General features: G+C 33.3%; 1 protein-coding gene across 1 annotated transcript; it reads left to right on the forward strand.

Moving 5' to 3' along the window:
• The first annotated feature begins 2,244 nt into the window (after nt 1-2,244).
• On the forward strand, nt 2,245-5,172 carry LOC107761439 (replication protein A 32 kDa subunit A-like). Its single transcript, XM_016579659.2, has 4 exons — nt 2,245-2,489; nt 2,582-2,692; nt 4,141-4,198; nt 5,093-5,172. Exons 1-4 carry the CDS (start codon nt 2,394-2,396, stop codon nt 5,128-5,130), a joined length of 303 nt encoding a protein of 100 aa, XP_016435145.1. The 5' UTR covers nt 2,245-2,393; the 3' UTR covers nt 5,131-5,172.
• Nucleotides 5,173-22,951: the final 17,779 nt, after the last annotated feature.

The raw sequence follows: 22,951 nt of genomic DNA on the forward strand, positions 1-22,951 counted from the left end.
CGAGATAATAAGTAGCGGCAAAATTGGTTTAATAAGCAGTTTGTAAAACTTGTGAAAATCATTTACTTCATCATTTGATCGCCATGGTAATCTTTTTTCATTGCTTTTATAATTAATTTCTTTACCAATTCTAAATTCCCTAATAATTTTAAGCTTTCATTCATTATAAAGATCCACTGCTGTGCAAATTAAATTACTCCGGCCACCAAATCAATTCTGCTGGTGCTAAACAAAAGATAATGGGTGATAACCTACTGATTGCTGTATAAAATTCTTCGGATGGCATTATCAAGTCTTTCGGAGGCATAACCAGTGAGAATGAGTTCTTCGATTAACAATACCCATAAAACCTTAGGAGCATTGCATCATCTTTCTTCTTTTTTGGATTGGCAGGGTCTGAGTTATTTGAGCAGTTTCTTGGTATTATTAGTTGTTCATAATAAGTCTTCACATTTGTTGGTTCAGGATCTTAACAAGGGAAGACTAGAGTACTAGACTGCTTTTATGACCTCAATGCAGTACTACATATTCTGAATTTAGGATATTTTCTTTCATGTAAGAAAGTGTTAGTATGTTCTATCATTTATATACGTGATTTTTTCAAAAATACAATAAGTTTTATAGTCCGAAAAAATGATACTACTGAAATTATGAAATACTTCTCTCGGTCATTATTTCAAGTTCAATTTGTGGTTATGAATTGCAGATAATTTATATTATTTCATCTATATTATCAAAGAAATACACATATTTTCATTGTTGCTTTAATGAAGATCCTTTACTTATAATTTGTAACTATTTGCTCCCTGCAGTGACTCCTGATTTGGTTGTTTGAGATAGCAATTTAGAATGTCAGTCGGCGAAAAAGCAAATGTGAATACATGTCTGATGTCCACTCTTTTTCAACTTTTTCTAAAAGATGAAATTGCTATTATTGGAAAATGAATTCCCTTTAAATTCAGAAATTCTTTGATTCTATGGGCATAAATAAGATTAGCTTCACAAGCAACTGAGCAAGCCCATGTACCTTAGCTGTTCTTTTCTTTCATGGTATCACAGAGGCATTGTTGTGATGAATTCAACTGTTGATGATATACAACAACAACAATCAAGTATAATCCCACAAGTGGGGTATGAGGAAAGTGGTGGGTATGCAGACCTTACCCCATCCTAGAGAGCAGAGAGACTGTTTCTGATAGACCATTGGCTTAATAGTTGATGATATAAATACTATTATTCACGAGCCAAATAAGAAATAAGAAGCTTATATATCATGTTGAATACGCTTTACAACTTCTAATATTCTGTTGTGAATCAATCAATTGCGACCCTTTCAGATTACTAGAAATAGAGTTTTCAAGAAATTAATTATTATACATGGTAATGGGAGACACTAGAATTTTGTATTCATAATTTCTTTGCATGTGTATTTATTTAATCTAATTGAAAAACAGAAAGTGAATAGTTTCATGACGAAACATTGTTGGAGATGCTATGCCGAAGTATAGTCAAGTAAAGACAATAACTTATGTTATATATATATATATATATATATATATATATATATATATATATATATATATATATATATATATATATAGAGGAATGATCCTCATGGAATATATGCTATTGTAAGCTCTTTTTATTGATTCCCTTTAATATTAAAATTAAAGGAGGAGAGATGAAGGGGAAAAAGAAAAACAAAACAAAAAAAGAACAAGAAAGTCAAAAACAAAAAAAAGTGTAAAAACAAAAACCAACACAAATTTTGACATCGAGATGACAAATTTTATTGTACAATTTCTACAACTCTTTTCTTTGTTTTTATGTGTCTTCAAGGAAACGTGCTCACTGCCAGTCCTTCTATGTAGATGGAGTAGCCGTCAGTTCCTCCCTCTTGGTTACTGAAATTTTTATATTTTTTTCACTAAAATAAAGATCATGATCTTAAAGATTATAATATGATAGGTACTAAAGAGGATGGTAAACATTTAGTAATTGCAAAAATAATGAGTAACGTATATTTAGGAGTTATAACAGAAACAATATTAAGTGTAATAATTATAACATATTTAATAGTAAAAAGTTCACTGAAAGAGGAAAAAAATTTTGACGAAAAAATAACAAAGAATGAGAAATATAACCGCGCGAAGCGCGGATAAACTCATTAGTAATTTATAAAAACAGAATACAAGTTAAATGGTGATACAAAAATAAGGTATTTCTACACTTTCCCTTCGGTTTATTAGCGGGAAAAGTTGCAAAAAATGGCAGAAAAATTCTTCAACACTTTTATAGGGTTACAATATATAATCTATTCCTCTGTCAACAAAACACCAAACTTAATCTATTTCCCTTTTTGAGAGACCAAAGTAAAGAAAGAAATCAAAACAATGTTTGGAGGCAGTCAATTGGACTCATTTTCTGGCGGAGGTTTTATGCCTTCTCAATCAACTCAAGGCTCCGATCCTTCACGCACTTCCGCTAAGGTAATGAATCTCTACTAGAAACCTTTTCCTTTTCTGATGTATTTTTCTCGCACATGACAAGGTTCTTTTTGGGCCTTCTTTTTTTTGGACAGAGTCGTGATAACCCACATCTGCTTCCGCTAACAGTGAAACAGATAAGCCAAGCAATACAATCAAGTGATGAGAAATCTAATTTTGTTATTGATGGTGTCGATGTCAATAATGTAAGTGTTGTTTTTCTTATTTTTTTTCTTCTTCTTTTGAAGTCAAGAATTTGTTCATTTTTTTTGTACTCGGTCCGTTCTAAAAGGAATTATGGAATTCGGAGCACAAGGGTTAAAACATTTAAATTTTGTTCTTAATTGGTGTATCCATGTCACAACTTCTTTACTAGAAAAAAAGGGAATTCACATAACTGGAAACGAAATTAGAAGTATTTTCAAATCACAATAGTTTGTGATTACAAGGATTCAGGAAAAAAACCACTTTTGACTGTTCATATTAATAGTGTCATATGAAATGGGAGGAGGTAATGTTTTGGATTACTTGATTCTTCTGTTTAGAATTTTTGAGGGTCAATATTGTTATTCAATACGTTCCACTAAATTCGGGTATACCTGTGAAAATTTTCACTTAATTTTTGGTTTGTAGTTTTTGTGGGTCATAATTGAGTCAATTCCTTGGATGGTCACCCAAGTTATGGGATATCCTAGCAAAGTCACTTTTGTTTTATTGAGGACAAGAAAATCACTCAACAATTGCCCTTCGACTCAAAAAATAAAAAGTATATATTTAATATACCATGTCATATTAAAATTTATTTTTTAATAACAAAACTCATTTAACACATGACACATGACCCAAGTACTCAACTAACTCACCCGATAAAAAAATTGGTCTATCTTATAAGTTCCTAGCCTATTCATATTCCCACATATTCCTTTGTAAAACTAGACTAGATAAAACATAAAATTCTAGGAATGTCTTATTATCATCACAATGAGTGCCTGGCATGGGTATTTGTTTAAGTTATCCTTTATTGCTCTCTAATCTTCTCATTTAAGTTAATATTTCACTAGTTGAAACTGTAAAGGTAAATTCAGGAAAAAGTAATAAAATAACGTCTTGTTTTTCTAAAAGTCAAATATTTTGGAAAATGATTAATACTTTGGACGGAAGGTGATACTAAAATTAATTCTTGTCTGGTATTTTCAATTGGCAATCTCCAACCTTATTTTACGGGGACTAATGTTAATCAATTAATCCATTTCTACACGTAAAACTAAACTTTAAATGTCACTTTTAATTACTCCCTCCGTTTCAATTTAGATGAGATAGTTTGACACGACACAGAGTTTTAAAAAAAAAAGACTTTTGAAACTTGTGGTCTTAAAAGCTTAAGGAATAAAAGTTTTGTGGGACCATGTCATTTGTGTGGTTATAAAAATTTCTCATTAATGGTAAAGTAGGTAAAATGAAGAGTTTAAAGTTGAATTACTTCCAATTGTAGAAATGTGTCATTCTTTTTGGAACGGACTAATAAGGAAAGTGTGTCATCTAAATTGAAACAGAGGGAGTAATATAATCCATTAAAAACACTTGAGTTAATTCTGAATATTAGTAATTATCATATTTTAAGATGAAAACATTGAGTTTTGCTTCAATCTTGCAGAAATTTTCCGACAAGTGGAAATGCAAACATCTCTCACAGTTCAAAGGCTTTTTCCCAGGTGAGTTACCTGCTGGTTCTTTAAATATTGTTAGTAATACATTTTCATGAACTTTTAAAAGTTTAATCTTGGGCATAGATCACTTTTAGCTTGCGACCGAAACTATTTACATCCGATAGTCGAAAAGGGTATAAAACTTGTATATTTTTTGTATATAACATACAGATATGTATATATATATATATACAAAATAATATACATTTTTCAGGCTATTATTTTGAGTGCGACTATCCAGTGTCATTTTTCCTTTAATCTTTGATAAACTGACAATTTTACACTATCAGATCACATAAATGATAACTATAGATAATTTCCGTAACTAGTGGAACTAGTTACTTGAAAAATAAAATTGACAACCTGCTATAACAAGTTAAATTACACTAATATATAAAAATTCTTTTCACCGCCAATATATATAAGTTAAATTCATTTTTAGGAAGGATTTACGTTCTGTGAAATGATAATGTATAGTTTTTAACTAAATTTACCACAATATCAGGTAACTCTTTGTATTAAGTTGGATATGATAATATGGAAAATAGAGTAATGACGTGCTCAGTAGCAAATCCAGGATTTTAAAGTCATGGGTCCTCGCTAATAAAATTTTAAAAGAAGAGAAAAAAGGAGTTAAGTTGTGAGTGCTCACTCAATATTTGTCTAAATATTTTTATAATTGCCTATGCAAATTTACTAAATCTGGTCAAAGATAATGAACGCTTGAGCACCCACAATTGACAATGTAGATCCACCACTGGACGTGCTATAACCAGATAAATTGTATTGGTAGCTTATGTAAAACATCTTAACAATGTGGGCGACAATGTATACAACTTAAACCCTTCTAATAACTATGTCATTGAACTGATAGCGTAAAACTTCTTTACACTGACGCAGGACCGACACTTACCAATGGGCATCACATTATCAAATAGGGTAACAAATGAAGCAACTTGGCCATTCTATGTGTTCTTAGCCGGTGCAATGTTCTGTCTTCTTTCAAGCAGTATTTGTCATCTCTTCTTATGTCACTCACAAAAACTGAACCTTTTCTTAGTCCAAATGGACTATGTTGGAATATCAGTAATGATCATCACTTCTTTCTTCCCACCAATGTATTACATCTTTCAATATTCACCACATTGGCAAATTGTTTACCTCATTGGAATCACAATCTTGGGAATTTGCACTATCATAACCTTGCTCTTCCCCGTGTTTTCGACCGGAAAATATCGGTCATTTCGGGCCGGGCTTTTCATGTCCATGGGTTGTTTTGGTCTGGTACCTGCAATCCATGCACTTGTGTTGAATTGGACTGATCCTATGAGGAATGTCACACTTGCATATGAATCTGCAATGGCATTGTGTTATATAACAGGGGCTATATTTTATGTTAGCCGAATACCGGAGAAATGGAAGCCTGGAATTTTTTGATATAGTTGGTCATAGTCATCAAATATTTCATACATTTGTTATTTTTGGTGCATTGGCTCACTATGGTGCTGCGAGGATTTTCTTGGACTACCGGACTCGATTGGGATGTGACAAAAGATAGAGAAATGACACATTTTGGATACAATATGTTATGTCTGATACATATAGGGCCAATATTTTGGTATGTAAGAACTATGTATTGTATAGTCAGAGGCGAATATAGGGCGAGTACTATAGTATTCAACTAAACTCATTGTTTTCGGCTCAAACTATGTATACATAAGCAAAAAACATCAAAAATATATATACATATAATAAGATCAATTAATTCAGAGATAAAAACCATTTTATGATGTGTTGTGAGGATTGTTTTGGACTACCGGACTTGATTGGGATGTGACAAAAGATAGAGAAATGTTAGCATTTTGAATACAATGTATTATGCCTGATATATATTGGACAAATATGCTGGTATGTACGAAGAACTATGTATAGTCAGAGGCGGATTTAGGGTGAGTACTATGGTATTCAATTGAACTGTAATGTTTTCGGCTCGAATTATGTATACTAATGCAGAAAAGAAATCTTAATATATACATATAACAAGATCAGTTAATTCAGAGATAAAAACCATTGTATGATGTGCTGCTGGTCTTTGATAATATTTTGAATTATATATGTATTTCTCGAGTTCAATGAAGATGCTTTCTCATTTTTCAGTTGCAAAACTATAGAGTTACTTGATCCAAGAAACATGTCTAAGTTGGCTTATGGTTAGTTTTCTACTCAAGAAATTTTAATTTCTTTTCATAATTAATTAAAAGGGTACAAGATAGAAAAATAATTACGGCAATGATTTAAATTTTTTGGGATCACATTCATTAGTCATTGTAATTTTTCTTTTAAAAATTATGAAAAAAACAAAAAAGACATAATATGAATTCAACTGCGAGGTTTTAGTGAAATTGATGTTGTTACTCCCTCTTTTTGTCACGACCCAAAATCCGACTAGCCGTGATGACACCTAACCTCACCCGCAAGGTAAGCCAAATAATAACAATCCGATTCAATGAGATTTTCTGAGAAAATAAATAATGAAATAACTTAACTTTTATACACTTCCCAATGACTAGTACTACAAATCATGAGCTTCTAAGATTAGAATTTACAAAGTTGGTATGAAATAAAATACATCATCTGTTTGAAATATACATAAACAGATTAATAATTTTAAAGCTACCAAGAACAAGAGGCTCATCTTCAATGCTAGCTCCCACCATGTACAGCAACATCAACATCCGGAATCTGCACGCAAGGTACAGAAGTGTAGTATGAGTACAACCGACCCCATGTACTCAATAAGTTACAAACATAACTTTAGGTTGAAAGTGGTGACGAGCTTGTACCAAGGTCAGAGTCCACACCAATATCCAGTAACATCGCATAGCAATATAATTAAAGTAACACCCGTAATAAATAACCAATAAAATGCTTAGCTCATATACAATTCCGGAAGAATAAACATTTTCTTTTCAAGTAGAATAGTAACACTCAAGTCTTTTTTCGAAAATACCCAAAGTATGATTAAGTTTGAAATATGTGATTTTTTATCAAAAACTTTAACAACAGGTACTAAATTTCACTATCAGATGGCATGTCTAATGCAACGCAGCACAATGATGAATTCAAGTACTCACACTCTCATAGGACTCAATCTCACTCTCTCGCATTTTTACTTATCACGCTCAATATTCAGCACACTCAGTCACTCGGTACTGTACCAGGCAAATCCATCCCAAATATAAATAACAACTCACGCACAGTCACTCAGTATTGTATATGGCCAATCCAGCCCAAGGAAGATCCATCCCAAATATATATACATAATAACTGACATTCAGTCACTCAGTACTGTATATGGCCAATCCAGCCCAGGGAAGATCCATCCCAAATATATATACATAATAACTGACATTCAGTCACTCAGTATTGTATAAGGCCAATCCAGCCCATGGGAAGATCCATCCCCAAATATAAATAATTCGGACAAGATCCATGTCCAGGGAAGATCTATCCCTCAATATATATATATATATATATATATATATATATATATATATATATATATATATGGCAAGATCCATGCCCAGGGAAGATCCATCCCAGATATATATCAACTACGCTCACTGTGGGGGTGCAGACTCCGGAGGAGCTCCTTCAACCCAACCGCTATAATAAGCCAATCTGGCATGCTGCAGCATGCAGCCCGATCCCAGAATAATAACATGTATAAAGCTAATATGGCCTGCTGCGTCGTACAACCCAATCCCATAATTATCTTCACAATCAGGCCCTCGACCTCACTTAGTCATCAATCTCTCCAGCCTCTCGGGCTCACACTGTCATGAAACTAGCCCTAAATGATGATATGGTGTATCAATGAAGGAATATGACTGAGTAAGAAATTTCAATTTAAACAATTAATTCAACAGCAATATGACCTCTGTGGGTCTCAATAATACTGGTATATAGCCTCAGCATAATTTTTAACATGATTCTCAGCTCAATTTATTTAACACATAAAAGTACATGGATAATTTCTAAGATTATTTGACTACACAATTTCACAGAACCAATTATGCCACAATTTCTACGGTGCATGCCCACACGCCCGTCACCTAGCATGTGCGTCACCTAAAAAAATTTATATAACACGTATTTTCGGGCTTTATACCCTCAGCTCCAAGTTTAGAAGGGTTACTCACCTCAAACAAGACGAATCCAATGTCGAGCAAGCTAATCAATATTCCGAAAATTTCATTCCGCGTGTATTCACCTCTGAATGCCTTCTTGTCTCCTCAATTTAATGCCAACGATTCGAAACTAAAATTCGCCCTTTAATGATACTACATCGATCTACTATACCAAGCAACTTCAATCTACAATATCAACATCCAATGGACCAACATTAATAACTAATTCCATAGTTTAAGCCATTTAGACAATTTATCAAACACCTAGTAGGCATACATTTCTACATCTCTTAATCATATAATTAGTTCTTCCAACTAACACCATTTACCAACAATTCATCCCACCATCATTCTTTAACAACTTATATCCCAACATCACATGTGTGACCAACCATTTACACCCAACCAACAAAATTCCATCAAATAATCACTTTTTAATCTCTACAATGGGTATTCATTTAAATTGAGAATTTATGGCTTCCAATCACCATACCATGAGTTCCAATACTCGATTCATACTCATATTTTCATAATAAATCCATACATGTATATATAATACTCTTACACCCAAGAATCATACTTCTCATGACCTACTTTTAATCCAAATCCGAAATTGAAAACTAGGGTATGGAACCTTATCTCTTTGACGAAGAACTTAAGGGATTTCTTGTTGGATTTCAAGGCTTAGACAAGATTTTTGATGAACAAAGCACTTGAGCTTCTTCCTCTCTCTAGAATCGCCCCCCCTCCCCTCTATAAAACACCAGAAATCCCAAAAAACAAACCCTAGATGAGTTAAATGAAATTGGGGGGGGGGGGGGGGGGAGGGGGGAGGGTCATAAAACCCAGAAATTGCACTACTGCGCTGTAAGGGAAGCCGCGGGGAGTGGCTGTAAAAAATGTGCTTAGAAATGAAATTTTGAATTATTCTGGAAATCCCCACAAGCGCGCCGCATGGGGCGGCGCGGTAGTGTTGAATTCTGCCAACTTTTGGTAATTTGGTCATAACTTCTTGTAGGAGTGTCCAAATGACAAACGGTTTGAAGCGTTAGAAACTAGACTCGGAGATCTTTCATTTAATAGGTTGTTAATTACATAACTCCTTATATATATGTTTGGTCTTGTGCGTACTCATTTGGAACTTTAGTCTATTATGTAATTTCCAACTTGACTTAGACTTAGGCCTCTCCTTAGACCCCACATCACTTATAATATACCTCGTACATTTATTATCATATCTAATTGATATCCATCATATTAATAGCCCTCGTCTGCATATAAAATAATATAATTAGCACACATCAACTTTCTTAATAGCGCTTAAGTACTTTAAAATTGTTTCGGGCCTTACACTTTTCCATTTTATTAAAAAAAAAATACTATGTGATTTTCTCCCCATTTTTCTTATAAAACCTCCATAAAATAGTCGGTGAGCGCAATTTATCCAGTAATATACAATTTTAGTAATTATTTTTTCACATCCTTCTATATCTCAATTCATATACCTTAACTTTTTATATTTGGAACTATTGGGATTTTGATATTATTTAATATTTTGATACTACTTCAAGAATTTCAATTTATTTAACTATTCAAATGTTAAAACCCCTCCAAAAAAGGCACCAAAGTAGGTCGCCCTTTGCATAGGCGACAAGTAGGTCGCTCTTTCTATAAGCGACCAACTGTTATAAAAAAATTGCTTACTAAAAGTGCGTACTTGTTATAAAATAAAAGCAACTTAGTAAAACATGAACACGACATGTTGTTATATGAAATAAAAGCAATTTAGTAAAACATGAACAAGAAATGGAGATAGAGAGAAGAAAGAGATTTTCTTCTTCAATTGTATGTATTTTCTTATCTATTACAAGGCCTTTATATAGGCATGAAAAGTGAAGAAAAATATGTCATTGAATATGTCATTAAGCATAGAAATATGTCAATGAATATGTCATTAAGCATTTGATAAGATCATGGAGGAAGAGTAGACATCCACCATAATTTGATTTTTCTTATAACACTCCCCCTTGAATGTCCATAAATAATGTGCCTCGTTAAAACCTTATTAGGAAAAAATTCTATGGGAAAAAAATCCTAGTGAAGGAAAAAGAGTACACATGTTTAGAAATCCACCTTTTGGTTGCCTCGTTTAAAACCTTGCAAGGAAAACCCAGTGGGACAAAACCTTGTAAGGAAAAAAAAGTACAACGCGTATTAACTCCCCCTGATGAGAGCATCAATTCACATCCTTGAACCTTCGCATCCCAATCTTGTACACTAGTTTCTTGAAGGTTGACGTCGGTAGAGATTTGGTGAACAAATTAGCCATATTATCACTTGAACGGATCTGTTGCACATTGATATCACCATTCTTTTGAAGATCATGTGTGAAAAATAACTTTGGTGAAATTTGCTTTGTCCTATCCGCTTTATAAATCCTCCCTTCAATTGGGCTATGCATGCTGCATTGTCTTCATACAAAATTGTGGGCAGTTTGTCACATTTCAAACCACATTTGTCTCGAATAAGGTGTATTATAGACCTCAACCATACACATTCTCGACTTGCTTCATGAATAGCAATTATCTCAGCATGATTAGATGAAGTAGCCACGATTGATTGCTTAGTCGATCGCCAAGATATGACAGTGCCTCCATATATAAACACATAGCCTGTTTGAGATCGAGCCTTGTGTGGGTCATATAAATATCCAGCATCGGCATAACCAACAAGATCGGGACTACAATCATTGCCATAAAATAATCTCATATTGGTAGTCCCTTTTAGATACCGCAATATGTGTTTGATTCTATTCCAATATCTCCTTGTAGGGGTAGAGCTATATGCCTATATCTTGTTAATACATTAACTGAAAAAGTTATGTCAGACCTTGTAATGTTAGAAAGATATATTAGTGCACCAATTACACTAAGATATGGTACTTCGGGACCAATAAGCTCTTCATTATTTTCATGAGGTCGGAATGGATGTGCTTTATCCATATATAATCGCTTTAAAATCATTTTAGTGTATGCTGATTGATGGACAAAAACTCCATCTTTCATATACTCAATTTGTAGACCAAGACAAAATTCTGTCTTTCCAAGATCTTTCATTTCAAATTCTTTCTTTAAATAGTCTACTGCTTTAGGAAGCTCTACTGCTTTAGGAAGCTCCCTAGGAGTTCCAATGATATTTAAATCATCATGATTACGGTGATTATAACAAATTTAGATCCAAATCTTTTTTAAATATACAAGGACAAATTGAATCCTTCGTGTACCCTTCTTTCAACAGGTACTCACTCAGGAGACTATACCACATGCGCCCTGATTGTTTCAATCCGCATAAGGATTTTTGAAGCTTTATTTAATAAATTTCTTGGAAACCTTAATATGCTTCAGAACAATTTAAATCCTTTAATGATTTCCATTATACGCATATCACGTTTTTTTGTATTGCCAAATTAAAACCTGAAATGGCGACATCCACCACAGGAGAACATGTCTCTATATAATCAATGCCAGGATATTTACAAATTTTCTTGTGGCACAAGTCGTCTTTATGTTTATTGACTTGCCTTTTTTTTTCCGCACAAGAACGCATTTATACCTCCACTGGCTTTATACTTTCAGGTGTTGGTACTATCCGTCCAACTTCATATTTTTCAGGTGAAATCAATTTTCATTGGGTATTTTTCATTTGGCCAATCATTTATCTGTCCAAATTTCATGATAGATTTGAGCTCAAGATCCTCGTCAATATTAATAATATTGAGCGCTACATTATATTAACAATATCATCGACGATCATTTTTATATCGGTTCTACTATTACCCAATAAAGACATAACTTATTGAGATCTCTTTATCTTATTATTTTCAGGTACCTGAGCCTTTTCCATGAGGTCTTATGAAGTGTTATGTCGTGGTGCTCTTCTAGAGCACTTGCCTCCTTATTATGACTATCTTGAACATTTGCTCCTCTCCTTTTTCAAGGAGTTTTATCTTTGGAACCGATTAGTCTATTATGCTTCATGCATGCCATACACTCTATTCATTATGAACTTTATTTTATTTGGAGCATTAGCACTGAATATGATATTTAACTTTGGGTAAGCAAATACGTCTGGCAATATTTTGCAAATGAATTATCCCTTGAACTTCAAGTTCACATTTTCTCATACGAGAATCTAGATGTACTCATAATAATTTATTACATGCATTACTTTTTCAGCTGCCTATTTTCTCCCCCTATTGTTGGGATCACCGACACATATCCCTAGCCTTATTTGGGGATCCATCTTTGTATATTATGGTGGAACAATTAAATCATATAGCACATTCATATTTCTAGATGGAAATTATTTAGTTCCTGACCCTGAACCGATTGTGATAGGGAAAACTTATCTTAATTTGGCTAGATGCGTTCAAGTGTTGTTGTATATTAAATAATACATCATATACCAAATTTTATTTGGTAATTTTGTTCTCATAACTAATGATTTAGCTATAATTGGAGGCATACAATTTCTGCTAAACCAACTTGGATTTAAACCAGTATTATCAAGATAAATAATCATAATTTATATTTTGGAACTGTGCTCTAATAATTTGAGCAATCAATCTTGCAAAAGCCAAACTGCAAGTTGATAACAAATGCACATGTGACCAAAGAATAGATGCATCTATTAAAATCATATAATAGTAAACGGTCGACATGGCAGGTGACTGAGCCCATATATTTATCACCTTTTATTAGTTCCAGAAATCAAAGGATTCAATCCCAACTTTAACTGATATATCATGAGGATAAGCAGCACAAGAGAATTCTTGAAGAATCTTATATTTCTTCAATATATGTCAATGTAATTCTCAATTAATTTTTCGCATTATAATTGAACCGAGATGGTCAACCGGTCATGCCAACTAATATTTGTTTTAGTAAACCTCTAGTTTACTTGTGACATATGATTCCATCATCATGCTTATATTTGTGTAGTAAAAATAAAAAGAAAATCGGGTAATCTTTCATATTTATCCGTTATGATTATAGATATATAAAAATATTTAATATTCCTTTCATTTATAGTCTCAATATGCCAACCACTTTGACTTATACATTTGAAACTCAAAAAATTTCTTTTGAGACTTTACAATATCAATGTCGTGAATACTTTTATTCATTCGGGTTGTAACAAATTAATTTTTCCGGAGCTCTTAACAATTTTTTACTACAAGATCTTTTGTCACACCATTCATATAGTAAATGTCTCATTCATGGAGAAAATTATATCATAATAAATTATCATTGTCAAAATCATCATAAGCAAAGTCATTTTTTTTGCTTTAATTTTTCCTTTAATAACCTTCTATAAGGCACACCAAAATATTTTTTAGCGTATCACATGTACGCGACCAATGACATATTCATGTAACCACACAATAATATTTATTCTCTTTATTTCACTCAAACCTCCCTCAGAGGTGAGTTGTGTGGTATTCATCCAATCATGCATTGCATGTCTTTATTCATTACTTTTATCACATATTACAACATTCACCTTTAGGAATGGGTCTGCATTCTCAATGCTTATCACAAGTCACATTCTCTTCAATGAATGTATCATAATCGGCGGCGTGCTTTATTATTTTGCATACCAATTTGATGGTAAACATTGCATTCACATTTTAAAGAACTATTATTATTATTTTTATTATTATTATTATTATTATTATTATTATTATTATTATTATTATTATTATTATTATTATTATTATTATTATTATTATTATTATTATTATTATTATTATTATTATTATTATTATTATTATTATTATTGTTATTATTATTATTGAAGAACTATTATTATTATTGTGAAGGCAATGTTTACCTCTTGAGTTAAACTATTCATAATATCATTTGGATATAATTCTCAATAATAGACTTTCGTTTACTCAAATCAGCTAAGTAATTAGTGTCAAACAGATATATGAAAATACAAAATAATATTAAAAATTACATGTGGTCTTTGCTGCAATAAGCTTACTTCAAGATGAAAGTGATATGACTAGAACATTAAAGAAAAATAATGTATCAAATAGAATAATATAGTACTACTAGTTACCATGCACTTTTATGGAAACTAAATATTATGCTCTCTAGAAAAATAAAGAGATATAGCAGAACCTTTAATTGAAAAAATCATTGACAATATTTTTAATATTAATGAAAAAGTCAATACTGGAATGACTCTACCATCTTGTTGCCTCCCACATCAGTTATAAAATAGGAGCAGTTATGTATTTTAAGTCACAAGAAACTAAACTCTTTTTTTTTATTTAATGGAGTGTACTAAGAATATCATGTACAAATAATGAAAAATTGGGTTGCAGAGATACAAACTCACTCAATTTTTCAATATACGAGAATTAAAAGTTTTGATCGGCCAATGCTAATTCAAAATATTTTTCCATTTGGGTCGTATATTTATTTATCAATAACGTATGCTAGTTGTTCTATTAAAATTATCCGAGAGAAACTTACCTCACATTACCTTTTCAAAAGTCATAATGGCGCATGATGGTCAAACATATATTTTATAGGAAAACGTTCAGTTAAGGAAAACTTTACATAAGGTTCTTGATTTTTTTTTTTAACTAAGGAACCAAAGTTCCTCAAATGACTTTGCAAAAGCTGTAGTAGTTCTCCAATTTCTTGTACTTCTTTTGGTCTTTGGTTTATTACATAACTCTTGGCTGCATCATTATATACTTCTGATTCTTATAATAAGATCTATATAACCAGGATACGAGATAAAAAAGATTAGACCAAACTTACAACAAATATTAGAAACTCGTTCATTGAAATGGATATTGATAATGCAACAAAATAAAATAAGTAAAATATGGAGTAGTAATTAGTTTACATTTAAGTATTTTCGTTTATAAAGTAAAACACTTAAGAATATGAATGGATTTGTAAGAAGAAAATACTTAGCATTGGAAACTTTCATAACAAATAAAGAACCTATGAGAAAAACGAATAAAAAAATAAATTAATTAAAAAGGATTAGAAAACGTATCTTAGCATTAGCATTATATGCCTTATCACAGTGTACTGGTCTCCTCAACCTTATTGTTACTTCAGTTATGTTTGATACCATTCTTTGAAATTGCTAAATGAGAAAGAAAAGCTTATCTCTTCAAGATGAATATTAGGCACGACAGGAACATGCTTTTTATGATGTAGGACAATTTTGTAGATGTAAGTAACTCAATTGATTAGGGCATCGTGCTGATAACGTGTTATAAAATAAAAGCAACTCAGTAAAACATGAACAAGACATGTTGTTATATGAAATAAAAGCAATTTAGTAAAACATGAACAAGAAATGGAGATAGAGAGAAGGAAGAGATTTTCTTCTTCAATTGTGTGTATTTTTTTTTTTATCTATTATAAGGTCTTTATATAGGCATGAAAAGTGAAGAAAAATATGTCATTGAATATGTCATTAAGCATAGAAATATGTCAATGAATATGTCATTAAGCATTTGAGAAGATCATGGAGGAAGAGTAGACATCCACCATAATTTGATTTTTCTTATAACAGTACTAACTTACTAAAAATTTTAAATTTGGCCCAAACATTTCACCATATAAACTTAAAAATCCCTTTCGCTGTGGTACGCCACGCTTTCTTTCACTAAGTCAAAACTGTGGCAAATAGAGAAATAATTACGTCAATGGTTTAAATATTTTGGATCGCATTCATTTTGTCATAGTAAATTTTCGTTTAAAAATTATGAAAACACCAAAAAAGACATATAATATGAATTCATCAAAGTAAACTGTGCGAGATTTTAATGAAATTTGTGTTGTTACTCCCTCTTTTCCCTTTTACAAAAATTATGTGATTTTCCTCCCATTTTGTTTAAACATCGATAAAATAGTCGAGGTGAGCGCAATTTGTCCAGTAATATGCAATTTAGTCATTATCTTTTTACAACCTTCTACATCTCGATTCATATGAACTCATTTGGAATCTTTTGGGAATTTTATATTATTTCACTAAAATTATTTTTAAATAAATTTATACTACTTCAGGAATTCCAATTTATTTAACTATTCAAATGTTTAAAATCTCAACCCAAAAAAAGGCACTAAAGTAGGTCGCTCTTTCTATAGGCGACTGTCACGACCCAAAATCCAACTAGCCGTGATGGCACCTAACTGCACCCGCTAGGTAAGTCAAATAACAACAATCCAATTCAATTAATATTTAACTGAAGCTAATACACTCCCCAAGCTCTGGTAATACAAATCATAAACTTCTAAGATAAAAATTTACAAAGCTGGAATATACATGAACAAATTAAATATTCTAAAGCTACCATGAATAAGAGGCAGCTGTGAGTCGATTGCAGGTACATCATCAATGCTAGCTCCCGCCATACACATCAACATCAGCATCAGAAATCTGCACGCAAGGTGCAGAAGTGTAGTATGAGTACAACCGACCCTATGTACTCAATAAGTAACAAACCTAACCTTAGGTTGAAAGTAGCGACGAGCTTGTACCAAGGTAGAGTCCACACCAATAACCACTAACATCTCATAATAATACATTTTAAAGCAACACAAGTAATAACTCAATAATAATATGCTCAACTCATATACAATTCAGGAAAATAATATTTTTTTTCAAGTATAACAATAAAACTCAAATCTTTTTCCAAAATCACCGGAAATATGATTAAGTCTAAAATCTGTGATTTTTCTCAAAAACTTTAATGACAGATAAGAAATTTTATTATTAGATGACATGAGGAAAATGCTTCTCTATGCCTACATATAAAGTATGTATGTCTAATGCAATGTAGCATAGTGATAAACTCACATCCACCCAATTTTACTAAATAACTCATTACAAAAATCTCTACAATACCTAAAAATCTAGTTAAACATTTATGGCTTCCAAGCACCATCCAATACGTGCTAATACTTATTTCTTGCTCATATATTCACTAATAATCCATGCATATAAGTTTAAGAGTGAAAGATTACCTCTTGAAGACCAAATCTTGAAAGGCAACTTTTGGGGTGTTCTTGAGATTTTGGACCAATTCCTATGGATTTCAATTAATGTAGATGTTAATACTAGCATCAATAAATGTTAATCTACCATAAAAATATCATGAAACTTACCTTTGATGTGTATTTGATTTTGGGGATGCTCCACCTTTTCTGTAGAACCCAAGACTTAACCAAAAATCCCATCTCTTTCTCTCTCCCCGAACTCCCCTATTTTAAAGCACATGGGGTCTGCGTGGGCCACGTACCCTGGCCACGCAACTGAGCCCCGTTTCCTCCCCTTTCTGGAATAGGCCACGCAGCCTGCTTAGGCCACGCAGGGCTTCAGCAATGCACCAAGTCTAATTTCTATCCGAACCCCGTCCGAAACTCATCCGAGCCATTCGGGACCTCGTCTAAATATATCAACAAGTCCCACAATTTAACACAGACTTACTCGAGGTCTCAAATTATATCAAACAACGTCAAAATAACAAATAGTACCTCGAATCGAACTTATAAATTTTCAAATTTTCAAATTCCATATCTCGTGCCGAAACGTATCAAATCAATTCGGAATGACTTTAAATTTTACACACAAGTTATAAATGACATGAAGGACCTATAAAAATTCTCAGAACTAGATTCCGATCCCCGGTCAAACTTCAAAATTTGAATTTCTATTTTAGCCATTTCAAGCCTAATTTAACTACGGACTTCCAAAATTTTTTTCAGACACAGTCCTAAGTCCAAAATCACGATACGAAGATATTGGAATCATTAAAATTTTATTCTGGAGTCGTTTGCATAAAAGTCAAGCTCCGGTAAACTCTTTTCATTTACGCTTCCAAAAATAAGTATTGTTCTTTCAATTAAATCCCGAATCATCCGAAAACCAAACTTGACCACCCTCGCAAGTCATAATACACATTTCAAAGCTTCTCGAGACCTTAAGCTACCGAATGGAATACTAATTCTCAAAACGATAAGTCGGGTCGTTACATTCTCCCCCTTAAACATACATTTGTCCTCAAACGTGCCAAGAGTTGTTCCTAAACCTTTAAATCACTGTTTCACCTTATCGCGCACATACCCGGAGGTGATCCCACGTCACCCTATTCCATATAGGCCCGACGACACCACATAACTGAAAATTACTAATTTAGCCTTAGCCCATAAACCTTGGAATCCAATTTCCAACATCCAATTTTTTTTTTTTCAAGACCCGAATCTCACATCTACACATTGTATAAGTCTGAACAAGCTGTATTAAGTGTTAACCATAACCCAAGACGTAATCACATAACATGACACATAACTCGCATACTCGCAGCACCATTCTTGATCACAATAACTACTCAAAACCAACCAAGTACTAGTATTAAATCCTATATTCCACATAACCTCGTTCCAAAACTTTCGTACACCGCCGATAATAAAAGAAACATACAGGAACTCACAACCACTTATCAGATCAACAATTCATGGAGCTTTCCCTCGTTCAACAAGTACCATAGCTAATTATTTAAGCCAAACTATAAATTATTCTTCCAACACGTTGTAATCAAACTTGATAGTATCCCTTCTAGGTCCAATGACCTTATATCACCAAACACAAATATTCTAGTTATTCCAGTGTAATCTTGCCTTTCCGGCACAAAACATTATTTAACATCAACTCATCAAATTTCATAAAAGGAATAACTGTAGGTGCATGCGCACAATTTCTTCAATGCACTGCTCAAATAATATCATAACATGTAGAGGAGGGAAGAACAGTTAAATCATATTAATGGTCATAGGAAATGAAATTTCCACACACTGCACGGATAACTCTCATGCCAATAGAATAATTAGCCTAGCATAGCCATAGGCCTCCAGTCCGAACACATCATACAGAGCAGTTAAGCAAATATACATGTATGTGATGAATGAAATAAGATTTTTTTCATTCTCCTGGAATAGGCATTTATCAAGTTCGTTCAGGGATTTTGACCCTTATATAGCCTCAAACACAACCCAAATAGCTCACGCCATGTTATAGATGAGAGAAATCATAGCTTAAAGCTTAACAGTCAATTCTAGGCTTGTTATAGCCCAAACACAATTTGAGCATGGATAAATATCCCTCTAAAAAGTTCTCAATGACTTAACCATAACACGTACTATTATCTAATTAACTTCAACCACTGTATCTGATCACAACTCCAACACTCGAATGACTAAAACATCCTTCATGCACGATCATCCCACTAGAAATACTTCCATAATTCTTTTTACATGCCACATAACAATAATTTGAATATTAGCGGTCTATCAACCAGTTGAGTACCGCAATACCCTTGAACATCCATAAGTCACAACACAACATGCCTTGTGAAATGCGCACTCTTCTCAGAAATTACTGAGTAGTTATAACATTCATCTAAATATTTGAAACTGGCTATGCTGTCTAAGGATTCTTGATCATCCCTTCAAATCTGAACTGCCACCTTGTACATGTAAATTTTAATCTCATAGGACGCACCGCCTCTATTAGGCCATCATACGAAAAGTACAAGAATCTCATAATCAACTTTGAGTCACCAGCAGAATATATACCCGGTTAGTTAGAAACCTTCCATTTGATCCCATCCAGGAGAAACTCACAATACTGTCACGACCGGAGTTTCTCTCCGTTGGGTATCGTGATGACACCTAGTCTTTGGGACTAGGTAAGCCTAACATTAATTGAAACAACAATAATATTTAAATAACATCTAACAATTTGAATTAGAAATCTCTTTAAAATTTACAACCCCAAAATCGGTAGTACAAGTCATAAGCTCTACAGAGTGTTTGCTAGAAACTTCTAAAAATAACTGTTCAGAAATAAGGATAAACAGTGCAATACAAAAACTAGAAGGTGACTCCGAAGCCTGCGAACAGAGCATCAGGTTTACCTTGAGTCTCCACAACAACGATCTGCACAGCTACTAATGATCAAATACCTGTATCTGCACAAAAGTATAGTATGAGTACACCACAGCAATACCCAGCAAGTATCAAGACTAACCTCAGTGGAGTAGTGACGAGGAACAGTCAAGATACCTACTAGACTAAATAACCTGAACAAATATAAGTGTAGGAACAACAGAGTACGATATCTATATAAGGACAACACATAATGACAATGACAATAATATGGTAATTGCAGTAAGAAAGGAAAAACAACAACAATGGAACACCATAATAATGACATAGTAGAATGAGCGGAACACATTTTGAAATCCAGTGAACACCGGTAGAGGAAAAGCAAGTAACAACTCAACAAACACGACCGCTTTCACACCAGGCTCCATCCAATAACCATTCATGAGGTACCGAACCTTAGAATATTCACATTTCACAGTCCCAATTCCGAAACCCTAAACACTTGGCATCCTGTGCCCTCTTTACCAATTTAATACTCAACAATATCAAGGTCCATCCTTTTGCCGATAAGAGTGAATTAACTACGTGTATGCTTGTGCAAGTGTTCTAACATAATTCATGCCCGCTAGTAAGTATAAAAAAACACATAAGATGTTTTCCCACAATTTTCCACAAAATAGAACTCACACAGGTAAGTGCACCACTATACAAATATCAACAACAAGAATGCACCTAGGTCATCACAAATCAATCCCTGACACAGCCCACCTTGTCTCGCCATATGCGCAACATATATATATATATATATATATATATATATATATATATATATATATATATATATATCCCGCCTTGTCACACCGCAGTGCAAATATCAACAGTAACAATAACACGACAGAAACCTCGTGCATCCCAATAAAAACAACAGCTGACAGAAACCTCATGCATCACAATAACAACAACCACACGGCAGAAACCTCGTGCAACACCACAACAAGTACAACAACAACAATGACAATAATATAAAGTAGTATGACAAGTAAATCAACTAAAGAACATTCGATCGCAAAGAAACGATAGAACTAGTTCACAAGGAATAACCACAATAGAGAATACCAGGCGTAATAAGAATAACTCAACAAGGGAGAAAATAATAAGTAACAACGATCCCACAATATACAGTTCAACAACAAGGGAACTAACACGAGTCAAATAGTACCAAGTGAGGACATGTCAACTAAGATATAGGATATCTAAATTTTTTTTAAGGTTGGGCAATTACGAAGAAGCTACAACAAATTCAATGAAGGATAAGCAGTGAAAAAATAATCATAACCTCAATTAAGACTAAATAAATTATAGGATGAGATAATAAAAAATTCAAATAAAGATAAGTAGTTATGAAAAGATAGCATGATAATAGAAGAGGTAAAAATCTTCAATTAAGTCAAATAAGAGTCAAATAGGCAATAAGAGTGAATCATAAAGCAATTAATCCCACTTAAAAACAGGTAGAGTGGAACTAGTAATTTAGGCAACTTAATCATAACAAAACAACTTCATACTCAGTGAATACAAGAACCTAAGAGCCCTAATAGGCCAACTTTCCACAAATAAGTCCGAGCACATACTCGTCACCTCGCGTACACGGACTACAATTAGCATAGAAGACTCAAATCCTAAGGGGTAGTTCCCCCCCACAAGGTTAGGCAAGATACTTACCTCAAAGAAGACAGACCGATACTCTAAAATAAACTTCTCTGGTGAAATAACCCACAGACGGCTCAAATCTATCCAAAATAACTTCAAGGCATAAATAAAACTTATAAAAAACTTTTCAGGATCATAAAGCCTCAATCTTTAGCAAAATCTACAAATTGACCCAAAAGTCGACCCCCGGGCCCGCACCTCGGAACCCGACAAATTTCACAAAATCCGAACTCTCATTCCGATACGAGTTCAACCAAACTAAAATTATCAAATTCCGATACCAATTCGCCCCTCAAATGATCATTTTTCATTTTGAAAGTTTTCTTCAAAAATCCCCATTTTTGTCACTCAAAAATACTAATTAAATGATAACAATAAGGATAAAATCATGGAATATAATAAATTCTAGGTGAAGAACACTTACCCAATCGATTTGCTTGAAAAACCCACAAAGAATCGCTCAAAACCGAGCTCTACAAGTCAAGATATGATAAAAATGGCCTAGCCCTCGATTTAGAATATATATACTGCTGCCGAGGTGTTTATGTATTGCGAACGCGGAGGAACAATCGTCTTCGCGAAGAAGAAAAATGAAAGCTGCCCAGTTTGGGCATCGCGAACGCGTAGAAGGAAAGTCTGATGGCTCACAACCGGCCTACGCGAACACGTGGAAAGGTACACGAAAAATCATACTTACGCATTCGCGGACAGAAGAATACGAGCGCGTAGAGGAAATGGTCACCAGTGCCCAGTTCTTAGTTCCTACTATGCGAACTGGAAGGGACGGATGCGAACACGAAGAAGGAAAGGGCTGGCTTCCGCGATCGTGAAGAACAAATATTCCTTCCTCCAAAATTACACTTCGTGAACGCGGA

The sequence above is a fragment of the Nicotiana tabacum genome, chromosome 21 (assembly GCF_000715075.1).
Source record: "Nicotiana tabacum cultivar K326 chromosome 21, ASM71507v2, whole genome shotgun sequence".
NCBI lineage: Eukaryota > Viridiplantae > Streptophyta > Magnoliopsida > Solanales > Solanaceae > Nicotiana > Nicotiana tabacum.